Source organism: Ovis canadensis, chromosome X (assembly GCF_042477335.2).
Source record: "Ovis canadensis isolate MfBH-ARS-UI-01 breed Bighorn chromosome X, ARS-UI_OviCan_v2, whole genome shotgun sequence".
Lineage (NCBI taxonomy): Eukaryota > Metazoa > Chordata > Mammalia > Artiodactyla > Bovidae > Ovis > Ovis canadensis.
In genome coordinates, this window is record NC_091727.1 from 26,145,699 (window position 1) to 26,165,651 (window position 19,953).

The 19,953-nt window shown below is 45.0% G+C and overlaps 1 protein-coding gene across 1 annotated transcript; it reads left to right on the top strand.

The window, feature by feature from the left end:
• The first annotated feature begins 16,136 nt into the window (after positions 1-16,136).
• Positions 16,137-17,168, top strand: LOC138930659 (melanoma-associated antigen B17-like). Its single transcript, XM_070291159.1, has one exon. The coding sequence runs from the start codon at positions 16,137-16,139 to the stop codon at positions 17,166-17,168; it is 1,032 nt and encodes a 343-aa protein (XP_070147260.1).
• The last annotated feature ends 2,785 nt before the right edge of the window (positions 17,169-19,953 follow it).

Below are 19,953 nucleotides of genomic sequence, written 5' to 3' on the forward strand. Positions count from 1 at the left end.
GGGCTGCAGTCTGGGTCTGGTCAGGAGTGAGGATGAGATCCCACCACTCAGCCCAGAACACGGGAGACTGTGGAGGCCCACCCCTGATGTCAGCCCTATGAGACCCACGAAAAAGCTTTGTGGCTGAAGTGCTTCTCTTTCTGCTGGAGTGATCTCAGGGAGGTGAGAGCCTTGGTCTACTGGGAGAAGCCTCACTTCAGTACAGAGTGGAAAACTAGTGACTCCAATTGAGGATAAAATGACTGCACCTAGAATCCGGACCTGCCCATCTACACCCTGCACTGGCAAATTTGGGAATGCGGACATGAGGCACCCAACACATTTCCTTTCAGAGCATCTCAGGAGGTGAGGCGCTGGGGCTCAGGGGTCAACCTCAGGAGGAACTCCAGGTCATGCCAAGAGTCAAGTAGAGGACCATGGGGACTAAAGGAACCACTCACACTATACCACTTTTATAGAATCCCTCCCCTAGGGTCAGCCATGAGTGACCACAGGTTGGCAGCCCTCACATCCTCCAAGGTGGTCTCAGGGAATTTAAGGCTGTAACATGAGAGGACAGGTCACATTAGGAGATGGGAAGTCAGTGTGAGGACCTGGAGAGAGGACAGTAATAGTGAAAGGAGGGAGGAAATACAGGTCTTCCTAGGAGCCTGACTGAGGACAGGTGCAGCCAGCCATCAGAAGGCCTCAATTTCCGGTCCCAGCTTTCTGTCCTGAGAGACTACAGGTAGATGTGCTAAGTTAGGCAACCTCCACTTTCTTCTATTGGGTCTCAGACTGTTGTGGGCCTTACTCTGAGCACATCTCCTCAGGAAAAGAGACAGGAGCTCCAAGACCTCCCAGCAGTTCCCAGAGGACACCTGGTCATTTCACCAGAGGAGCTTCAGGTAACCCTTGATGTGGCAGGTAGGACAATTCTTTCAGACGTGCATTAGCTACTCTGTGCAGACTGATTTCCCTGGGCCTTTGTCCTTCCAGTGCTCCATGATAAAGGGAATTGAAGGAAGGCCCCAAACCAAGTGGCGTGCCCCTCCCCTCAAGTCCTTGCTAGGAAAGTTTACCTTTGATGTTTCTGCACATGCATGACTGCCCCTTCCACTTCTTGGGAAGAAAATTGTTCACTAAATTCCAGACAATAGTCCAAGCTGGAGCCCTTCATTTAGAAGGCTCCCACCAAGAGAAACGACAGCTCTTGGCTGGGGGAGCCTGCCTCCATACGACAGGGATAGAATAGCAAAGGATACAGGTAGCTGTCCCAGGTGACTTTGTGGAAAAGAATCCACCTGCAATGCAGGAGATGAAGGTTTGATCCCTGTCTGGAACATCTCCTGGAGGAAGAAGTGGCTTCCTATTCCAGTATTCCTGCCTGGAGAATCCCATGGACAGAGAGGCTGGAGTGCTGCAGTTCATGGGATTGCGAAGAGTCAGAAATAAGTGAGGGCCTGAGCACAGACAGACAGAGAGGTAGATCTAGAAGTCTAGGAGGGGAATAGAGATAGAGAAACCTAGGAACCATTGGTAGACCATTGTAAGTTAACATTGTTCAAGAAAGGTATCAGAATGTAGTGGAGGAAGGCAGGTTTGTTTAAATATAAAGCCATAAATAATCCATGAGATGTTCCCCAGGCCTTTAGGTAAAAGAGGAATGTCACGGCCCTTCTGTCCATTTGAAGAAGTTCTACAATAACCCAAGTTTGACCTCATAAGGTCAGACACTCTCCTGTTCCAAATGAATTGGGAGGGAGTGATGTAAGCCTGACCTCTACTCAGAGAAGGCAGTCTTTCCTAGTCCTCCACTTTCCACTGACTATAGAATATATTCCACTTAATCTTCCAGGCAGAGCTCTGTCACCTGCCTCCTTGCATCTTTTACATGTATCCTATATAAATAAATCCATTTCTTGCCTAACACTTTCCCTCTTGCTGAGGGACTCCCTCTCCCTTCTGGACTGAGACACAAACAACCTGAGCTGCCCTAAGTCCAGGTACCAGGTGAGTGATTCTAATTAAAAGACCATGGTCAAGTCCCAAACTGGATTTTTGGGGGTTTGCAGTTCTGGCCATGTGGATTTGAGTCAAAACCTGATGTGATAGGTTTCAGGTAGAGGAGGTCTCAATGCCACCCCTTTGAAAATTTTAACCTATGTCCTGTTAAACTGGCTCATAGGGCTAGAATGAAAGTCACTTTCTTCTGCATTTCTCTGCACCTAGACTCCCAATATCTTTGCCTTTGGCTGGACAAATCCAGACAGTGGATGCCATGAAGGCCTCCACTTTGTGTTTATAAAATTCAAGCTGAGTGTGTCTACAGGATAGGGAGAGAATGGATAAAGAAAGAAAAGAAAAGAAATTGAGCTAAAAAATTTTGGCTACCTTCTGAAATATGGCTGCCCTAGTGCCTCAGATGGTAAAGAATCTACCTGAAATGGCAGGAGACCCGGGTTCAATCCTTGGATTGGGAAGTTCCCCTGGAGAAGGGAATGGCAGCCCACTCCAGTATTCCTGCCCAGAGGATCCCATGGACAGGGGATCCTGGAGGGCTACATTCCATGGGGCCACAATGACTCAGACGTGACTTAGAGACTGAACTACAACAGCAATCTCCTAACACTTCTACTTTACCACTTCTTGCTGCAACTAGTGAAGCCCATGTGTCCTAGAGCCTGTGCTCCGGAGTAAGAGAAGCCACCAGAATGAGAAGCCAGTGCATCCCAATGAAGGGTAGCCCCTGCTCCTCGAAACTAGAGAACACACACCCAGCAATGAAGAGCCAGCACAACCAAAATTAAATACATAAATAATTTCTTTAAAAAAATACTCAGGGAAGCCACAATGGCCCCTGGGGCGAGAACTGAACCACATTCTGCCAAGCAAGCTCACAGGTGAGGGATGTCACAGCCATGAAAAGGCCATAAGGGACTTCAGTGACACCTGAAGGCCCTTATGAGCATTTGTCATTTCCTTTTCAGATGGATAACTGACTGTCCATCGCTGAAGACTTGCCCTTAGGATTCCAGCTAGGTCTCTTATGTCCAAATCTTCCTTGCCTTTAGGAAAAACTCTGAACTTTGAAAGACTTGCCAGGTAGACTCTGCTGGCTTGGCAATGCTTAATTTGCCTAGAAAAGCCCTTCCCCTTCTCCAGATGATATTAACCGTCAGCCAGCCCTGAGCCCTGTTCACAGGAACTCTTTCTGGGCAAAAGAAGGAGCCTCTTGGACCAGAGACCTCTTCTTCATTATACTCAGCATTGAACACCACTGCTCCTGGCCCCCATCACCAATGTTTTGCCCTCTAAACTGGGGCTCCAGACCTCCTTAAACTCTCGCCACCTCAGGAAGTCATAGGGCCCACCAGACTTCCATAAGAATCCAAGTTCCCCTGCTCATGCAGGATCTCAGTTGGATAAAACAAGATTAAGGAAAATTCTCAGATGACCCCAAAAAATATCTAGACAAGTTTAGACATCTATGACTTTTGAATTAACCCAGAAGAACACTTATATCATCCTTGCTCAGACACTGTCTCAGGCAGAAAGGACAACTATATACAGAGTCAGCCCTCAGCTCTGAGACAGCTATCACATGGCAAACTCCCAACCATTTCCCATGGGAACGATGGCTGTTCCCTGTTCACAATCTAATTGGGAGTATACTACTTGAGCCAGGTTAGCATCCAGGGATGCTCTGTCTTCCTCTTCCCCACCTGAACACTGGTGGTCAGAGCACACCCAGAGAGGCTCCCTGTTTTGCCCAATGACCACCACTAGGTTTCCAGCCATGTCAGGACCAAGCAAGACAAAGTGCCAGCACGGGGTGGCACTGGTGCACCAAGACCTAAAAGATGACTAATGTAACCCAGGGTTTACGATGCCATATTTATAAAAATAGCACTCTGGTTTCTGTCTTCCCTCCCACTCCATGGATTTTGCTTGTGTACTTATGGGTAACTGCCTGCACACTAGGAGAAAAGTTATATAACCTAAAGCTGTCCATCAACTTGTCAGTCAAATGACACAGGACACACATGACCCTACCCCACGGCAGGACTGCTTCTGGTTTCCAGACAGCCTGCTCTCATCCTTCTCAGGAGAGTAATTTTGCTCTGCCTCATAAAACAGATACATAAAACTGCTCTATTTCTCCAATAAATTATTTTTCTTTGCTATGACTAAAACAGGAAATCAGCGTTCTGCTGGTGAAAATGTGGATCACATATGTATTACTGTTTATCAGATTCCAATTAAAGTTTTTATATTTTATAATGCAAATTTAGAAACTTTTCATTGCTGTGTGATCTAGAACAAGAAAACACAGCAGTGGAAGAGGGATTTTCATGCAAATTTGAAGAGACTCTGTGGCAAAATAACTTAGGTCAAGTAAAAAAGCAAAGAAAAAGCAAATTTTGTTAAGTTTTTAGTTTTGTTAAATTCTTTTAATACTCCTTGTTAGTAAAAGTATGTCCTTAGTTTATTCAAGATGGTGGGAGAAATTAAATAGTAATAAAGCAGACAACACCATCATTGTCACTCATATTTTCAACCACTAATTGAGTATCAACTCCTTGGAATGCTCCATGGCAGAACTGGGGATGATAATAAAAAGAAGCCTGAGCCAGTGTCCATAGAAGTTAAGTGTCTAAAAGTTGCCACCATATCAAGCAGATGGTGAGGTACCCTTTGAGACCTAAACGTGACAAGTTGAAACAAGGGATGAGAACGAGAGGAGGTTTCAGATGAGAGTAGTCAAAAGTAAACGCTTTGAGGCGAGGAATGTGGGCGCTTTGGAACACTGCAGTTCCCTTGAGGATGTAATTTGAAGTTAGGTGGGTTCTTGGGCTAAACGAGGCTGAGTGAATTGAGGGTGGAAGGTGACCCTGAAATAGGGGGATAAAGTTGAGAAGCTGGAGAACAGAAGGGAAGATTACCCTTGATTTTTACTTTGAGACTGTGGGTAAAACAGAGAGAATCTCCACCTGGGACAGGAATACAATGGGTTCTGTGCTCCTTATCCAGTATAGGGAAACACAGTGCACAAACTGGGGATTTAACCCCACTGCCTCCAGGGTGTTTGGCAGAAAGAAGGATGGTATTTCCTTGAACTGAGATATCTCATACCCACTGTAATAGCACTCTCCACACTGGGGTCAGAGGGCACTATGTTACAGAGATGTTCTACTGCCTATTTTAAGCATAATTTGGGGAACTTCAAATGAAGGCTGCACTTTTGGTGCTGGTGAAATTAATGAAGATGGGGCGTGGTGGTATGGATGAAAATATAGCTGGAAGGGAAGATCTTCATCCTTGACACAAATTCTAGAAGTTTTGAGTAGCATCCAGGGAGCAGAGATTCCTCTACATTCAAATGATAAATTTACACATGGGGAAATTTTATTTAGTTTTACTAAGCAGAACACTGTTCATTGTGAAACTGCCACATATTGCTGATATCTCATGCAAGTTAAAAAAATCACCAACAGTTGATACTAAGGTCTGTGGTCATAATTATCAGAGGAATAAATGTCATTCTTTGAAATCCATTATTTCAAGAGCTTTATAAATATCACATATATTACACTAGTTCTACAAAATAGGGTTTAGAAGACTCACTTTGCAGATTATGAATTTGGTAATATTCTCAAGTTCACAAGACTTGTGACAGAGCTGGAAATAGACATTTGGTCTGCATATGTCGAGAGGCCACACTGTTCCACTCCTCCCAGCCTGAGGCAGACCTAGTGTCCTTCAGTTGTCCTGTCATCTCACTACTCCAAACTTTATATCAGAGGCTTCTGTTTCAAGCTGGCGGTGTAGCAGGATGTCTGTTTGCCTCCTCCTGCACCATAACTGCAACTAGCTGTTGGACAACTATCAACCGGAGGACGCTGGAACACACTGAAAATGATACCCCACGTTCAAAGAAAAAGTGGAAGTCGCAACAAGATAATAGGAGGGGTACAATCACAATGAATTCAAATCCAATACCCACTGGGTGGGTAACTGGAGAACAAAAATACCAAAGAAGTTCTCCCACGATTGTGAAAGTTCTGCACATCACATCAAGGAACCCAGCCTGTGGTTCTGACAAAGGGACATGGAATTCCCTGGTCATCTGACCTTGAAGGGCAGTGGGGTTTGATTACAGGACTCCCACAGAAGTAGGGGAAACAGACACACCAGTCTTGGAGGGCACAAAGTCTCGCATGCACCAAGACCCAGAGAAAAGGAGCATTTACTCCACAGGAGACTGAATCAAACCTACCTCCAAGTGTTCAACAGTGTCCTGTGGAGGCATGGGTCAGCTGGGGCTCACCACAGGGATGGGGGCACTGGCAGAAGCAGTCCTAGTGGTCCCCCTTGGCGTAAGCCTTCTTACAGGTCAGCATTAACTCTGCCATAGAGACCACAGACCCATAATTCAAAAAGAGACAAGCACTCTAATGTTCACTGTAGGACTCTTTACAACAACCAGCACATGGAAGCAACGCAGATGTCCATTGACAGATGTAAGTATAGAGAAGTAGTGGAAGGTATACGTGATGGAATATTTTTCTTGTTATTTCGTCACTAAGTTGTATCTGATTCTTCTAAGACCCCAAGGACTGTAGCTCGCCAGAATGCTCTGTCCGTGGGATTTCCCAGGTAAGAATACTGGGGTGTGTTGCCACTTCCTTCTTTGGGGTACCTTCCAGAACCAAAGTTTGAAATCACAGTTCCTGCTTTGGCAGGCTGATTATTTATGATTGACCCACCAGGGTAACCCAGTGGAATATTTCTCAGTCATAAAAATGAACAAAATTGTGTCATTGTTAGAGAGGTAGATGAACCTATTGAGTGTTATACAGAGAAGGAAGTCAGAAAGAGAAAAACAAAGATTGAATATTAATGTATATGTGTGGGATTGAGAAGAATGGCACAGGTGACCCTATTTGCAAAGCAGAAATGAAGACAGTGATATAGAGACCAAACGTATGGTGCCAAGGGGGAAAGGGTTAGGGTGTCAGATTAGAATATTGGGATTGACACATACACACTACTGATACTATGTGTAAATAGACAACTGTTGGGAATATACTGTATAGCACAGAGAACTCTCCTTAATTCACTGGGGTGTCCTCAATGCGAGGGAAATCCAAAGTGAGATGATATATGTATATGTATGTCTGATTACTTTTAGTATGGAATAGAAGCTAACACAACATTGTAAAGCAACATACTGCAAGAAATATTAAAAAAATAATAGAGTAAGACAAATACATTCTTTTGTCTTTGCTGCCATTGACTCTAAACAGTGACTGTAAATGTACTTTACTTAAACATTCCTTGATTTTCCAAAGAACAATGCAAAGCAAATCAGATTTTCCTTCATAGGCTGTTATTTAACACAGTGTTTTTTTATGTTAACATGTATCTTTCAAAATGTAAATGTCATACAAAGGAAACTAGGATTAATGACTTTATAAATTTCTCTTCTTTACTGTATTTGTTTTTACTTTCCTAGTTAGTATGGGGGAGCAAAACATGCCATCTCAAACTGTCTCTTTTGATACACAGGTCATTCTAACTGAAAATAATGAAGGCCAAAAGATTCAGTAAGGAACTTGACCTTTGGCCTAACTGCCTTAAAGAATTTAGACAAAGGTCCTGTTCCCTGAAGAGAACTATGACCAGAGATAGCTGCAAACATTATGGGCAAGGTGTGGTGGCAAAATCTTGGCAGGGCCTAGGGATGAGAGTCCACTCTGTGGCCGGGAATCTCTGACTGGCACAGAAAACATTCGTTTACCAACATTCCCTTTTCCATTTCCCTGTGAATTGCTTGCCTATCCTTTCAGTTCGAAATAACTACCATTAAAATTTTCTGCTCTCTTTGGCTCTGGGCTTTGGCCATGTTGATGAGTTATTCAGTTTTCCTGGGTCTCTGTCATGTCTATGTGTTATTGTACTTTTATTTTATCCTATTAATCTGTCTCACATCAATTTAATTCTTCGACCGCCCACAAAATACAAGGGCAGAGGGAATTTCATCCTCCTCCATATTAACTACATCTCACATATTTCTTTCTGCGTTCAATATCCTTCTTAATGAGCTATTCAGTAAAAAACTAACAGTTAGAATGTCATTAATCATTTTACTCATATTGAAATAATTACATATTTCATTATGCTTTTCTAATTTTTATACATTGCCGACTAAGGTCCATCTAGTCAAGGATATGGTTTTTTCAGTAGTTATGTATGGATGTGAGAGTTGGACTGTGAAGAAGGCTGAGCGCCAAAGAATTGATGCTTTTGAACTGTGGTGTTTGAGAAGACTATTGAGAGTCCCTTGGACTGCAAGGAGATCCAACCAGTCCATTCTGAAGGAGATCAGCCCTGGGATTTCTTTGGAAGGAATGATGCTAAAACTGAAACTCCAGTACTTTGGCAACCTCATGTGAAGAGTTGGCTCACTGGAAAAGACTGTGATGTTGGGAGGGATTGGGGGCAGGAGGAGAAGGGGACGACAGAGGATGAGATGGCTGGATGGCATCACTGACTCAATGGACGTGAATCTGAGTGAACTCCGGGAGTTGGTGATGGACAGGGAGGCCTGGCGTGCTGCGATTCATGGGGTCACAAAGAGTCAGACACAACTGAGCGACTGAACTGAACTGAACTGAATTTTTATTTATTTATTTACTGAGCATTACCCGACCCAATAGAGCAAGAGCCAGGTTTCCTCATAGCCAGTCCCTCCCATCAACAAGCTTCCACAACCCTCTTAAACTCATTCTTCAGAGGGCAGACAGAAGACCTACAATGCCCTATTCTCTAGAATTAAAACCACAATCACACAAAGCTAACTTAAATGATCCCGTGGATCACACCTTTGTGTAACTTAAAAGTTACGGGCCAGGCTTTGCAGGGCCACCCAAGGTGGACGGGTCATGGTGGAGAATTCTAACAAAATCCGGTCCACTGGAGGGGAGAATAGCAAACCACTTCAGTATCCTTGCCTCGAGAAACCCATGAACATCATGAAAAGGCAAAAAGTTATGATATCAGGAGATCATACCAGAGGGAGACACCTGAGCCACCCACGTCAGTAGGTATCTAATATGCTATTGGGGAAGAGCCCAGAAATAGCTCCAGAAAGAATGACGAGACTGGGCTAAAGTCAAAACGACACTTAGTTGTAGATGTGTCTGGTGGTGAAAGTAAAGGCTGATGCTGTAAAGAACAGTACTACATAGGAACCTTCAATGTTAGCTCCATGACACAATAGAAATTGGTCAGGCAAGAGATGGCAAGAGTGACCGTCAACATTTTAGAAATCAGACAACTAACATGGACAGGAATGGGTGAATTTAATTGAGATTACCATTGTATCTGTGGGCAAAAATCCATTAGAAGAAATGGAGCAGTCTCATAGTCAAAAAAAGACTGCGAACTGCAGGTACTGGGGGAAGTGTCCACAAGGACAGAATGATCTTGGTTCATTTCCAAGGCAAAGCATTCAGTATCACAGTAATCCAAGTCTATGCTTCAAACACTGATGCCAAAGAAGCTAGAGTCCAGCGGTGCTATGAAGATGTACATCACAGCCTAGAACTAACATCCCCCAAAAATGTCCTTTTTGTAATAGGGGACTGGAATGGAAATGTAGGAAGTAAATGAATAACTTGCAGCTGAAGATGGAGAAGCTCTACACAGTCTGCATAAACAAGACCCGGAGCTCACTCTGGCTCAGATCATAAGCTCCTTACTGCAAAAGACAGACTTAAGCTGAAGAAAGTAGAGAAAATCATTAGGCCATTCAGATATGACCTAAATCAATTTCCTTATGATTATACAGTGGAGGTGAGGAATACTTTCAAGGGATATGATCTGGTAGAAAGACTGCCTGAAAAACTAAAGATGGAGGTTCAGAACAAGGTATAGGAGGTGGTAACCAAAACCATCCACAAGAAAAAGCTATGAAAAAGGCTAAATGATTGTCTGAGGAGGCCTTACAAATACCTGAGAAAGAAGAGAAGCAAAGGGCAAAGGAAAGATATACCAATCTGAATGCAGATTTCCAAAGAACAGCAAGGAATAATAAGAAAGCATTTTCAAGTGAACAATGCAAAGAAATAGAGGGGAAAAATAGAATGGGAAAGACTAGAGTTCTCTTCAAGAAAATTAGAGATACCAAGGGAACATTTCATGCAAAGATGGGCACAATAAAGGACAGAAACTATAGGGACAGAACAGAAGCAAAAGATTTTAAGAAGAGGTGGCAAGGAGATACAGAAGAACTGTTCAACAAAGGTCTTTATGACCCAGATAACAGTGATGATGTGATCACTCACGTAGAGCCAGACATCCAGGAGTGTGAAGTGAAGGGGGCCTTAGGAAGCATTCCTAGGAACAAAGCTAGTGGAGGTGATGAAATTTCAGCTGAGCTATTTCAAACCCTAAATGATGATGTTGTTAAAGTACTGCACTCAATATGCCAGCAAATTTGGACCACTCAGCAGAGGATACAGGACTGGAAATGGTAAGGTTTCATTCCAATCCCCAAGAAGTGCAATGCCAACGAATGTTCAAACTATCATATAATTGTGCTCATTTCACATGCAAGCTAGGGAATGCTCAAAATCCTTCAAGCTACGCTTCAACAGTATCTGAAAAGAGAACTTCAATATGTATAAGCTGGGTTCAGAAAAGGCAGAGGAATCAGATATCAAATTGGTAATCTCCATTGGGTCATAGACAAAGCAAGAGAGTTCCAGGAAAACTTCTACTTGTTTGACTATGCAAAAGTCTTTGCCTGTGTGTATCACAGGAAACTGCAAAATTCTTAAATGATGGGAATACCAGACCACCTTACCTGCTTTCTGAAAAACTGTTATACAGGTCAAGAAGCAACAGTTAGAAGTGGACAAGGAACAACAGACAGGTTCAAAATTGGGACACAGGTACATCAAGGCTGCATATTGTCACCTTGATTATTTAAGTTATATGCACAGTACATCATGACATTCCCAGATGGATGAACCCAAGCTGGAATCAAATTGCCAGGAGAAATATCAATACCTTCAGATATGCATATGATACCACCCTCATGGCAGAAAGTGAAGTGGAACTAAAGAGACTCTTGATGAGCGTGAAAGAAGAGAATGAAAAACCTGGCTTAAACTCAACATTCAAGCAACTAAGATCATGGCATCTGGTCCCAACACTTCATCGCAAACAGATGGGGAAAAAGTAGAAACAATGGAAGATTTAAATTTCTTCTCAAAAATCACTGTGGATGGTGAAAGCAGCCAAGGCGGGGGTGGTGGTGGTTTAGTCACTAAGTCGTGTCCCACTCTGGCGACCCCATGGGCTGTAGCCTCCCAATCTCCTCTGTCCCTGGGATTCTCCAGGCATGAATACTGAATTGGGTTCCCATTTCCTTCTTCAGGGGATCTTCCTGACCCAGGAATTGACCCCGGATCTATTGCACTGCAGGCAGATTCTTTACCAACTGAGCTACGAGGGAAGCCCCAAATTAAAAGATGCCATGAAATTAAAAGATGCTTTTTCTTTGCAAGAAAAGCTATGACAAACCTAGATCACATAATAAAAAGCAGAGACATCACATTGACAAAAGAGGTGTGTCTAGTGAAAGCTATGATTTTCCCAGGGGTCATGTGTGGATGTGAGCGCTGGACCGTAAAGAAGGTGGAGCACTGAAAAACTGATGCTGTTGAATTGTGGTGCTGGAGAAGACTCTTGAGAGTCTCCTGGATAGAAAGGAGATCAAACCAGTCATTCCTGAAGGGAATCAACCCTTAATATTCATGGGAATATCTGATGCTGAAGTTGAAGCTCCAAACTTTTGGCCACCTGATGGGAAGAGCCGACTCATTGGTAAAGACCCTGATGTTGGGAAAGATGGAAGGGAAAAAGAAAAGGAGGCAGCAGAGGATGAGATGTTTGGATGGCATCACTGATTGGATGGACATGAGTCTGAGCCAACTCCAGGAGATGGTGAAGCATAGGGAGCCTGGTGTGCTACGGATCATGGGGTCAAAGTCAGAGATGACTGAGCAACCGAACAAAAGCAACAACACAGAACTGCAAACCAGCAAAAGTAAAATATATTGTAAGCAATGGACAATAGTTAATAACACCATATTGATATGAGTTGCTCAGTTTTAAGAAATGAACTTGTATCAGTTGAACCAATCCAAGATATTAATAACAGAAGATGCTAAGTGGAGGAAGAGACTGGTTCTATAGGAACTCTGTACACTATCTGCCAAATTTTCTGTAATCCTAAATCTGTTCTTTAAAAAATTGCAGATGCTCACAAGATAAGATGTTCACCACTCATTATGAAAAAATGCAAACCAAAGCTACAATGATGCATCACCGCATACTTGCCAGAAAGGCTATCATAAAAAAATCTAGAAACAATAAGTGCTGCAGTGGCATGGAGAGAAGGGAACCCTCTTGCACTTTGAGGGGGAATGTAAATTGATATAGCCACTATGGAGAACAGTATGGAGAGTCCTTTCAAATCTAGAAATAAAACTACCCTATGACTCAGCAATCCCACTATTGGGCATACACACTGAGAAAGCCATGCATGAAAACATTCATGGACCTCACTGTTTATTGCAGCACTATTTACAATAGCTAGGACATGCGAGCAACCACCTCAACTTCCACTGACAGATCAATAGTTACAGAAGTTGTGGTAGCTATATAAATGGACTATTACTCAACCATAAAAAGTCACAAATTTAAGTCAGTTGTAGTGAGGTGAATACACCTAGAGTCTGTTACACGCAGTGAAGTAAGCCAGAAAGAGAGCAAAAAGGATTGTGTATTAACGCATTTATATGGAATCTAGAAAATGTCACTGATGAATCTATCTCCAGGGTAGGAATAGAGACACATGCAGAGAAAAGACGTGGACACAGCAAGGGATGGAGAGAGAGGGACAAACTGAGAGAGGCTGTGACGTATATGCACTGCCATGTGTACCAGAGATAGCTAGTGGGGAGATGCTCTGGAACAGAGGCAGCTCAGACTGCTGTCTGTGACAACCTAGAGGACTGAGATGGGGGTGGCGTGAGGGATGCTCATGGAGGGGGATATATGTATACTTATAGCTGCTTCATAGTGTTGTACAACAGAAACTAACACACTATAAAGCAATTATCCTCCAATTAAAATTTTTCATAAATGCTCTACTGATTTAAAATGTAGAAAAAATCTGGACAAGGACACATAGCCAGTACAGACTTATATACAACAATGCCAAATGAATAAGAACAATGAAAACCAAAAGATAACATAATATTTTATCCTCGAATTAAAACTCTTAGGAAACACGCACAGGAAATATTGAAACATATAAAGAACTTCAGATATCTCATATAAAATAGATCACCATAGCAAAATTAAGAGTCTGGCCTGGAAGAATCAACAATTACTTAGGTCACGAAATAGAAAATACACCATAAATAAAAGCAACCATACAAAAAACGTACCTACAAAGCAACCTCAGAACAATGTATACATTTCACACAGAGGCAACAAGAAGAACTTCCTGACAGCCTTAGGAGAAAGAAGTCTCAAACACAATAGGATGTTATGTGTATTCCTGAGGAGCACATATTCTAGGACTATCAATGTTCCCTAACTCCTGGACAGATCTACTCCAGTCAGACCAGCTGAGACCACAATCAAACATGGGCTGCTGTTTCCTGTACCCAGAATAAACCATGGAAAACTTATACAAGGAATAAAGACAACTATTAACAGAAACAAAAACACAAAACTAAATAATCCCCGAGGCAAAGTAAGTCTCCAATGAACTTGACCCTATGAGTGTCAAGGTGAGGGAGTACTCGGAGACTGACAAAGGGTGTGGGGCCTACAAGGGAAGAAGACAACAGGATCAGCTGGAAAAGGCTTTAAAGTTCAGCCCTTGATTCTTCCACTGTGCCCTGGGGCCATGAATCGCTACAGCCTCACTGAAGGAATCTGAGGTAGCATCTCAGAGCTCCCATGCCAAGACCATGGGGAACAGAAGTTTGAGTTGGATGTGGCAGTATGGCCCAGAGGTCATGAAATAACCAGCACAAACTTTGCTGGTGGATGACAATTGGCCCTTTTAAGTGATCACCTTAATAGACTATCACACAGGGACTAAAACAGAAAATTTAGTACCACAAAAGTTGTACCAAAGGACAGAAATTCACCTCAGAACTTTCGAGCAATGCCCCTGCAGTCGACTAAGAGCCCACGGTGAGAACTGTCAGGCTAAGGAGCCCCTTCACTTCCCTACTGGGATTGTGTGGGGCACGGTTGGGGACAGAGGTGGATTCATACCAGAAAGGGAAGGATTTCCAGGCCCAGCCAGCAGTCAATATGAAGATCCTGAGTGAGCTGTGAGGGGTTCCACACCACAGAAGGCAGTCTCCCATCCTTCCCTCTCAGCTCATCTTACCGGCAGCAGCCATTTCCTGGAAGCCTCAGGCAGAAGTGTCCAGGGGAGATGTACTTGCACTTCTCACCAGGAGTCTCGGGACGTGATGTCTTCGATGTGAGGCCTTGGCCTCAGGTCAGCAGATGGCACGTAGCCCACCATCTACAGGGGACAAGGGAAGACACGGAGATTGGACGGAGCATCACCCAGCCCAGAAGACGGGGCCCGAAAGTGCCCTCACTGTCATTCTCAGGAGCTCCAGGAAGCCAGTTCGGCCAGGCCAGAAACAATTCCTGCTGGGGTGCTGACGGAAGCTAGAGCCTGGGAGGGAGGCCCGTAGACTCCGCTCAGTACAGGAAAGGTCTCAGGATCTGCGGTGATTCAAGGAAAGGTGCACATGTCAATCCTCTGGGAAGCTCCCCCGGAACCCCGCCCACCCTGGCCCCGCCTCTGCTGTCCGCCTGGAACACAGAAGCACATGACAGGAAGTGACGACCACGCACACACGCTGCGGCTGCGAAGCCATCTTGGAGAGCTGCTGTCGTCTTAGAGAACTGCCGTGTAGGGTGCCCAGACGGAGGATTCCCAGGTCTCATAAGGTGTCCAAGTGTGAGGTGACGTGAGTTACAAGTGCGGGGACACACGTCCGGCACGACCAAGCCTTTCCCTCTGAAAAGGGTGGGCTGGACAACCCCCGGCCACCCTGCCCCTGTTGTCCCCTCGAAGATTCGGGCCTGCATCTTAAGCCCCAAGTCCAGCCACATCACCCAGGTGGTCTCCGAGAGGACGGCTTCGGTCCGGGGCTGGTGGAGTCCAGTTCTGCTCAGTAGAGGGAACGCCCCTAGCCCTGTAGCTAAAAGGAGGGACCCTCGGGGTGGACCGAGGGTCTCACACCCCAGAATAGCGGCCACGTGAAACCCCCACCCCCCCACGATTTGGCCTCGGAGCATGCGGGTAGGATCCGGGCAGCTCTAATGGCTGCGGGGCACCCTCATTGCTATCTCGCATGTGGGACAGTGAGTAAGGAGGGGACCTCGGTCCGAGGGGTTGGTAGCTGGTCAGTACAGGGAGGATGTCAGGGCTCAGGAGGAGCCAGGGTGAGGATCATCCTCCCCAACACACAGGCCAGTCAGGACCCTCCCCTGTGGTCAGCGCTTCCTCCTGGCCAAACACGGGGATGGGAAGCTGCGGTTTGAGTGGGGAGGTTAGAGCTTGCTTACAGAAGGGCAGCTCCTGGGACCCTTCGGTGGGAGTCTCAGTGCTCCCTCCTCTCCTTCTCCAGAGTCACAGGGAAGGTGGCAGCATCAGCTTCAGAGCAGAAGAGGGATCGGGGCGGGTGCTAGGGGGTCATTCCCCATTTTTCATCCTAACTCTGAATGTGAACTGAAAGGACATGCCTCCCCTGCCAGCCCCCACAGGCCCCCGTCTAACGCCCAGGCAGGGCTGTCGGGCTGTGCCCCAGGTCTCACTCTCACTTCCTCCTCAGGGGTCTCAGGGGACAGGCTGACTAGGAGAACAGGAGACTTGTGGGTCCTAGAGCAGTGGCCTTGTGAAGTGGACTTGGTTTAAGCCGGGACGACTCTCCCTGGTGAAGGTGCTCAGAACATTTCTTTGTCCTTCCTCAAGGCGCCCTCGTTGCCTGCCTTCCTAACTGCACGCCCGCCTGCGGTCCTTCAGCTGTGTCATCATGCCTCGGAAGCACAAAAGCAAGCATCATGCCCACGGGAAACGTCACCAGGTCCAGGGGGACACTCAGGAGGCCCATGCCAGTGCTGCTGCAGCCCCAGGAGAGGAGTGCCCCTCCTCCCCCTCTTCTGTCCCTCAGGGTTCTCCCCCGAGCTCCCTTGCTGCTGGCGATCGCCAGGAGCTTCAGGGAGCCATGGCCCCTAGCTCTCCTGATGCAGAGGCTTCCCGTGCAGGAGCTGATCAAGGTGCCCAGGGCCCCGAGGAGGAAAGTGCAGATGCCGCCCGAGCAGCCCTGCTCGCTCGGAGCATTCGCAAAGATCCTCTCATGCGGAAGGCCAGCATGGTGATGGATTTCCTGCTGGAGAGGTACACCAAGAAGGAGCCCATCACAAAGAATGCCATGCTGAATGTCATCGGAAGGAAGTACAAGCAGCACTTCCCGGAGATCCTGAGCAGAGCCTCTGAGCGCGTGGAGCTGGTGTTTGGCCTGGAGCTGAAGGAAGTCGACTGCAGCAGGAACATCTACGCCCTCGTCAACAAGTTCACTCTCGGGGTTGAGGAAGGTTCAAGTGATGAGGAGGCGCTGCCCAAGTCTGGTCTCCTCATGGCGCTCCTGGGCGTCATCTTTATGAAGGGTAACCGCGCCACCGAGGAGGAGATCTGGGATTTCCTCAATGTGTTGGGGATCTATGCTGGGAGGAAGCACTCCATCTTTGGGGAGCCCAGAAAGCTCATCACCAAAGATCTGGTGCAGAAGGGTTACCTCAACTACCGCAAGGTGCCCAATAGCGATCCTCCAATCTACGAGTTCCTGTGGGGCCCGAGATCTTATGCTGAGACCAATAAGATGAAGGTGTTGGAAGTTCTGGCCAAGATCCAGGATACAGTCCCGAGTTCCTTCCCAGACCTCTATGACGAGGCTCTGAGAGATCAGGCGTTTAGAGCAGGGCTGAGAGGCATTCCCATTTCTCCAGCCATGGCTGAAGCCAGTGCCCCTTCCAGGGCCAAGTCCTACAGCTCCTCCCACATCTAGGGAGGGGTCAGAGCATTTTGTTCCCTTTGTGTTGGAAGAGAACAGTCCACCTCCAAAATAGCGCTGGGTAGTAGGGGTGGGGGGAACAAAACCCATATGTTGTTCACAGTTTTAAGTAGTATGGGAGTTTAGGTGGTTTTAACAAAATATGCATGTTTTCCTCTTATCCATATGAATACTATCTAGTCAAAAATAGATGATTTCGGTAGGTAGGTAGAGGTGTTTTATAATTTTCAATGTTACTGCTCTTCATAAGGTTTATTTTGCTTCAGAATCTAGGTTTATTAATGTCAGTGGAGTCATGTTTACTGCTATTAGGTTTATGACTAGGAGTTCATTTTTTGTAAACAAGTTGAAAAGACTTCAGTATTTTCCTTATGGTCCAGAATGAGGTAATATAGCATTGGAATAGGATTTTACTTGGAAATGTGTTAGAATCCTAGATATAAATATTTGGGATCAGAAAGCATTCAGAGTAAACACAGGTTTCTTCTTCGTTTGTCTTATCTGTCCTCTTTCCTTATAATAGCTAATAACATGGACTTAGATTTGTGTAGCTTATTCAAACTGTATGACACTTAAATCATAATAAAACAGAGTCTTTGCTCATTATTTCTGTTTTCTGCCAAATTAATTGACCATCTTCTATTTAGAAGGCTTTCTTATAGTACTGGGTTGGTAAGAAAATGGAGACCAGGCCACTGCCCATGGAATTTTGAGTCTAGCAGCAGATACCATCTACGGAAGGTGGTGAGCTAACTCTAAGGAATAAACAAATCATAAATTTAAATGGGGGAGGTGTGGAAGAGGAGGTTCCAGATGAGAGCAAGCACGTCTGCGTTACCTGATTAAGGCAGCATTGGGTCTTGGGAAACGTCTAGTTCCTCAGTGGGAGGTCATTTTCAGTCCAGATGCATGATGGGCTAGATGAAGCTGTGGGAGTGATTCCAGAACTCATATCATGGTTCTCAGAGGTGAGGCGTAAACCTAGGCTATATCTAAACCATATACTACTACTGCTAAGTCACCTCAAATGTGTTCTGATTCTGTGCAACCCCGTAGATGGTAGCCCACCAGGCTCCCCCATCCCTGGGATTCTCCAGGGAAGAACACGAGTGGGTTGGCATTTCCTTCTCCAATGCATAAAAGTGAAAAGGGAAAGTCAAGTCACTTAGTCATGTCCGACCTTCAGCATCCCCATGGACTGCAGCCTACCAGGCTCCTCCATCCATGGGATTTTCCAGGCAAGAGTACTGGAGTGGGATGCCGTTTATTTACCATTATTTGTGGATATCTGAAAACCATAGGGAATCTCAACATAGGGAATGGAAGGGGCCCTGTGCACTTGAGCCAGGGCAAGTGAACACTCACACTATTGTGTTTTCATCAAAAGCTGTCCAGAGTGTTTCTGAGAAATAAGGGTGATACCCATTGAAGCGAGATGCTACGATGTCCTTGGACTGTCTCTTTTTCTGGGATGGGAGCGCCAGAACTTGCTCTGTAAATGGGCAGTTTAAATAGGTTATGTTTAGTGTAACTTGGCAAACTAAGGGAGGGCTCAATTTTTACTGTCAGTGGTATTAAATTAGGGGTGGTTTGGGAAAACACACACACACACACACACACACACCTGAGAGGGAAGTTGCTGGTCCTTGAGACAGATGAACTTGTACTTTCATCCATGTGGAGAAGATAACCCCAAACACATTACAATGTGCTCAAATAGGGAAAATACTGCTTGTTTTACTTGCTTGGGAGCATTAGTGCTGATGTGGATTTGATTATTGTTTGGAGTTGCATATTCTCTAATATAGGCTGGAAAGAAAATTATGTGATGGAAGTTTTGATCATTCGGGGTCAAAATCACCTACGTAATAACTGCCATTCATTCAACGTGCCAAAGCTTCTCTTATACTGTGCCAGGTGATTTACATAAATCACATATGTCTGTGGTCCTACACTATAGATTTTTTTTTAATTTTTATTTTTACTTTACAATACAGTATTGGTTTTGCCATACATTGACATGAATCTGCCACGGCTGTACATGCATTCCCAAACATGAACCCGGATAAGAAAGCTGTTGTACGTATACACAATGGAGTATTACTCAGCCGTTCAAAGGGATACACTTGAATCAGTTCTGATGAGATGGATGAAACTAGACTTCTTCAAACACAATTTGCAGATAAAAAAGCTGGAATAAAGAAGCTCAAATTCAAAGCTGATAAATGATAGGAGCTGGACTGAACCCCAGCACTGAATTCATCCAGAGCCCACACTGTGCCACTCCTCCAGGATGAGGCCAACGTTGGGTCACTTTGCTTTCTGAACATTAGTCCAAAAGGTATTTCACATGTTAAATAGCAGAATTTCATACCCCATACACGGTTTTGGAATAAAAAGCCCCAGAAATAAATGAAATATGAAAATAAAAGTGAAGTATGAATAAAGATGGAGAAGCATTCAGTGACAATTTATCTACAAAGGAAATGTCAGTAAACCACAAAAGATCAGGGATGCACAAAATCATTTAATTCAGACCCTTCCTTTCAGAGAGTAAATTTGTTAGAGTAAAGGTTCTACAACAGGCTGTGTCTGGTCAGTGAAGAGAAGGAAGAGATCAGCATGTTTTCTCTGATAACACACCACCTATGCTGGGGCCCCCTCCTGGACTGCAGCTTCCCCATCACTCCTGGGTCTCAACCCATTCTCTGTGAGATTTGGTGCAGGCAGACTAAGACTTCTCAAAGATGTGGCATTTCCCAAGAAGTCTTTCATAGAG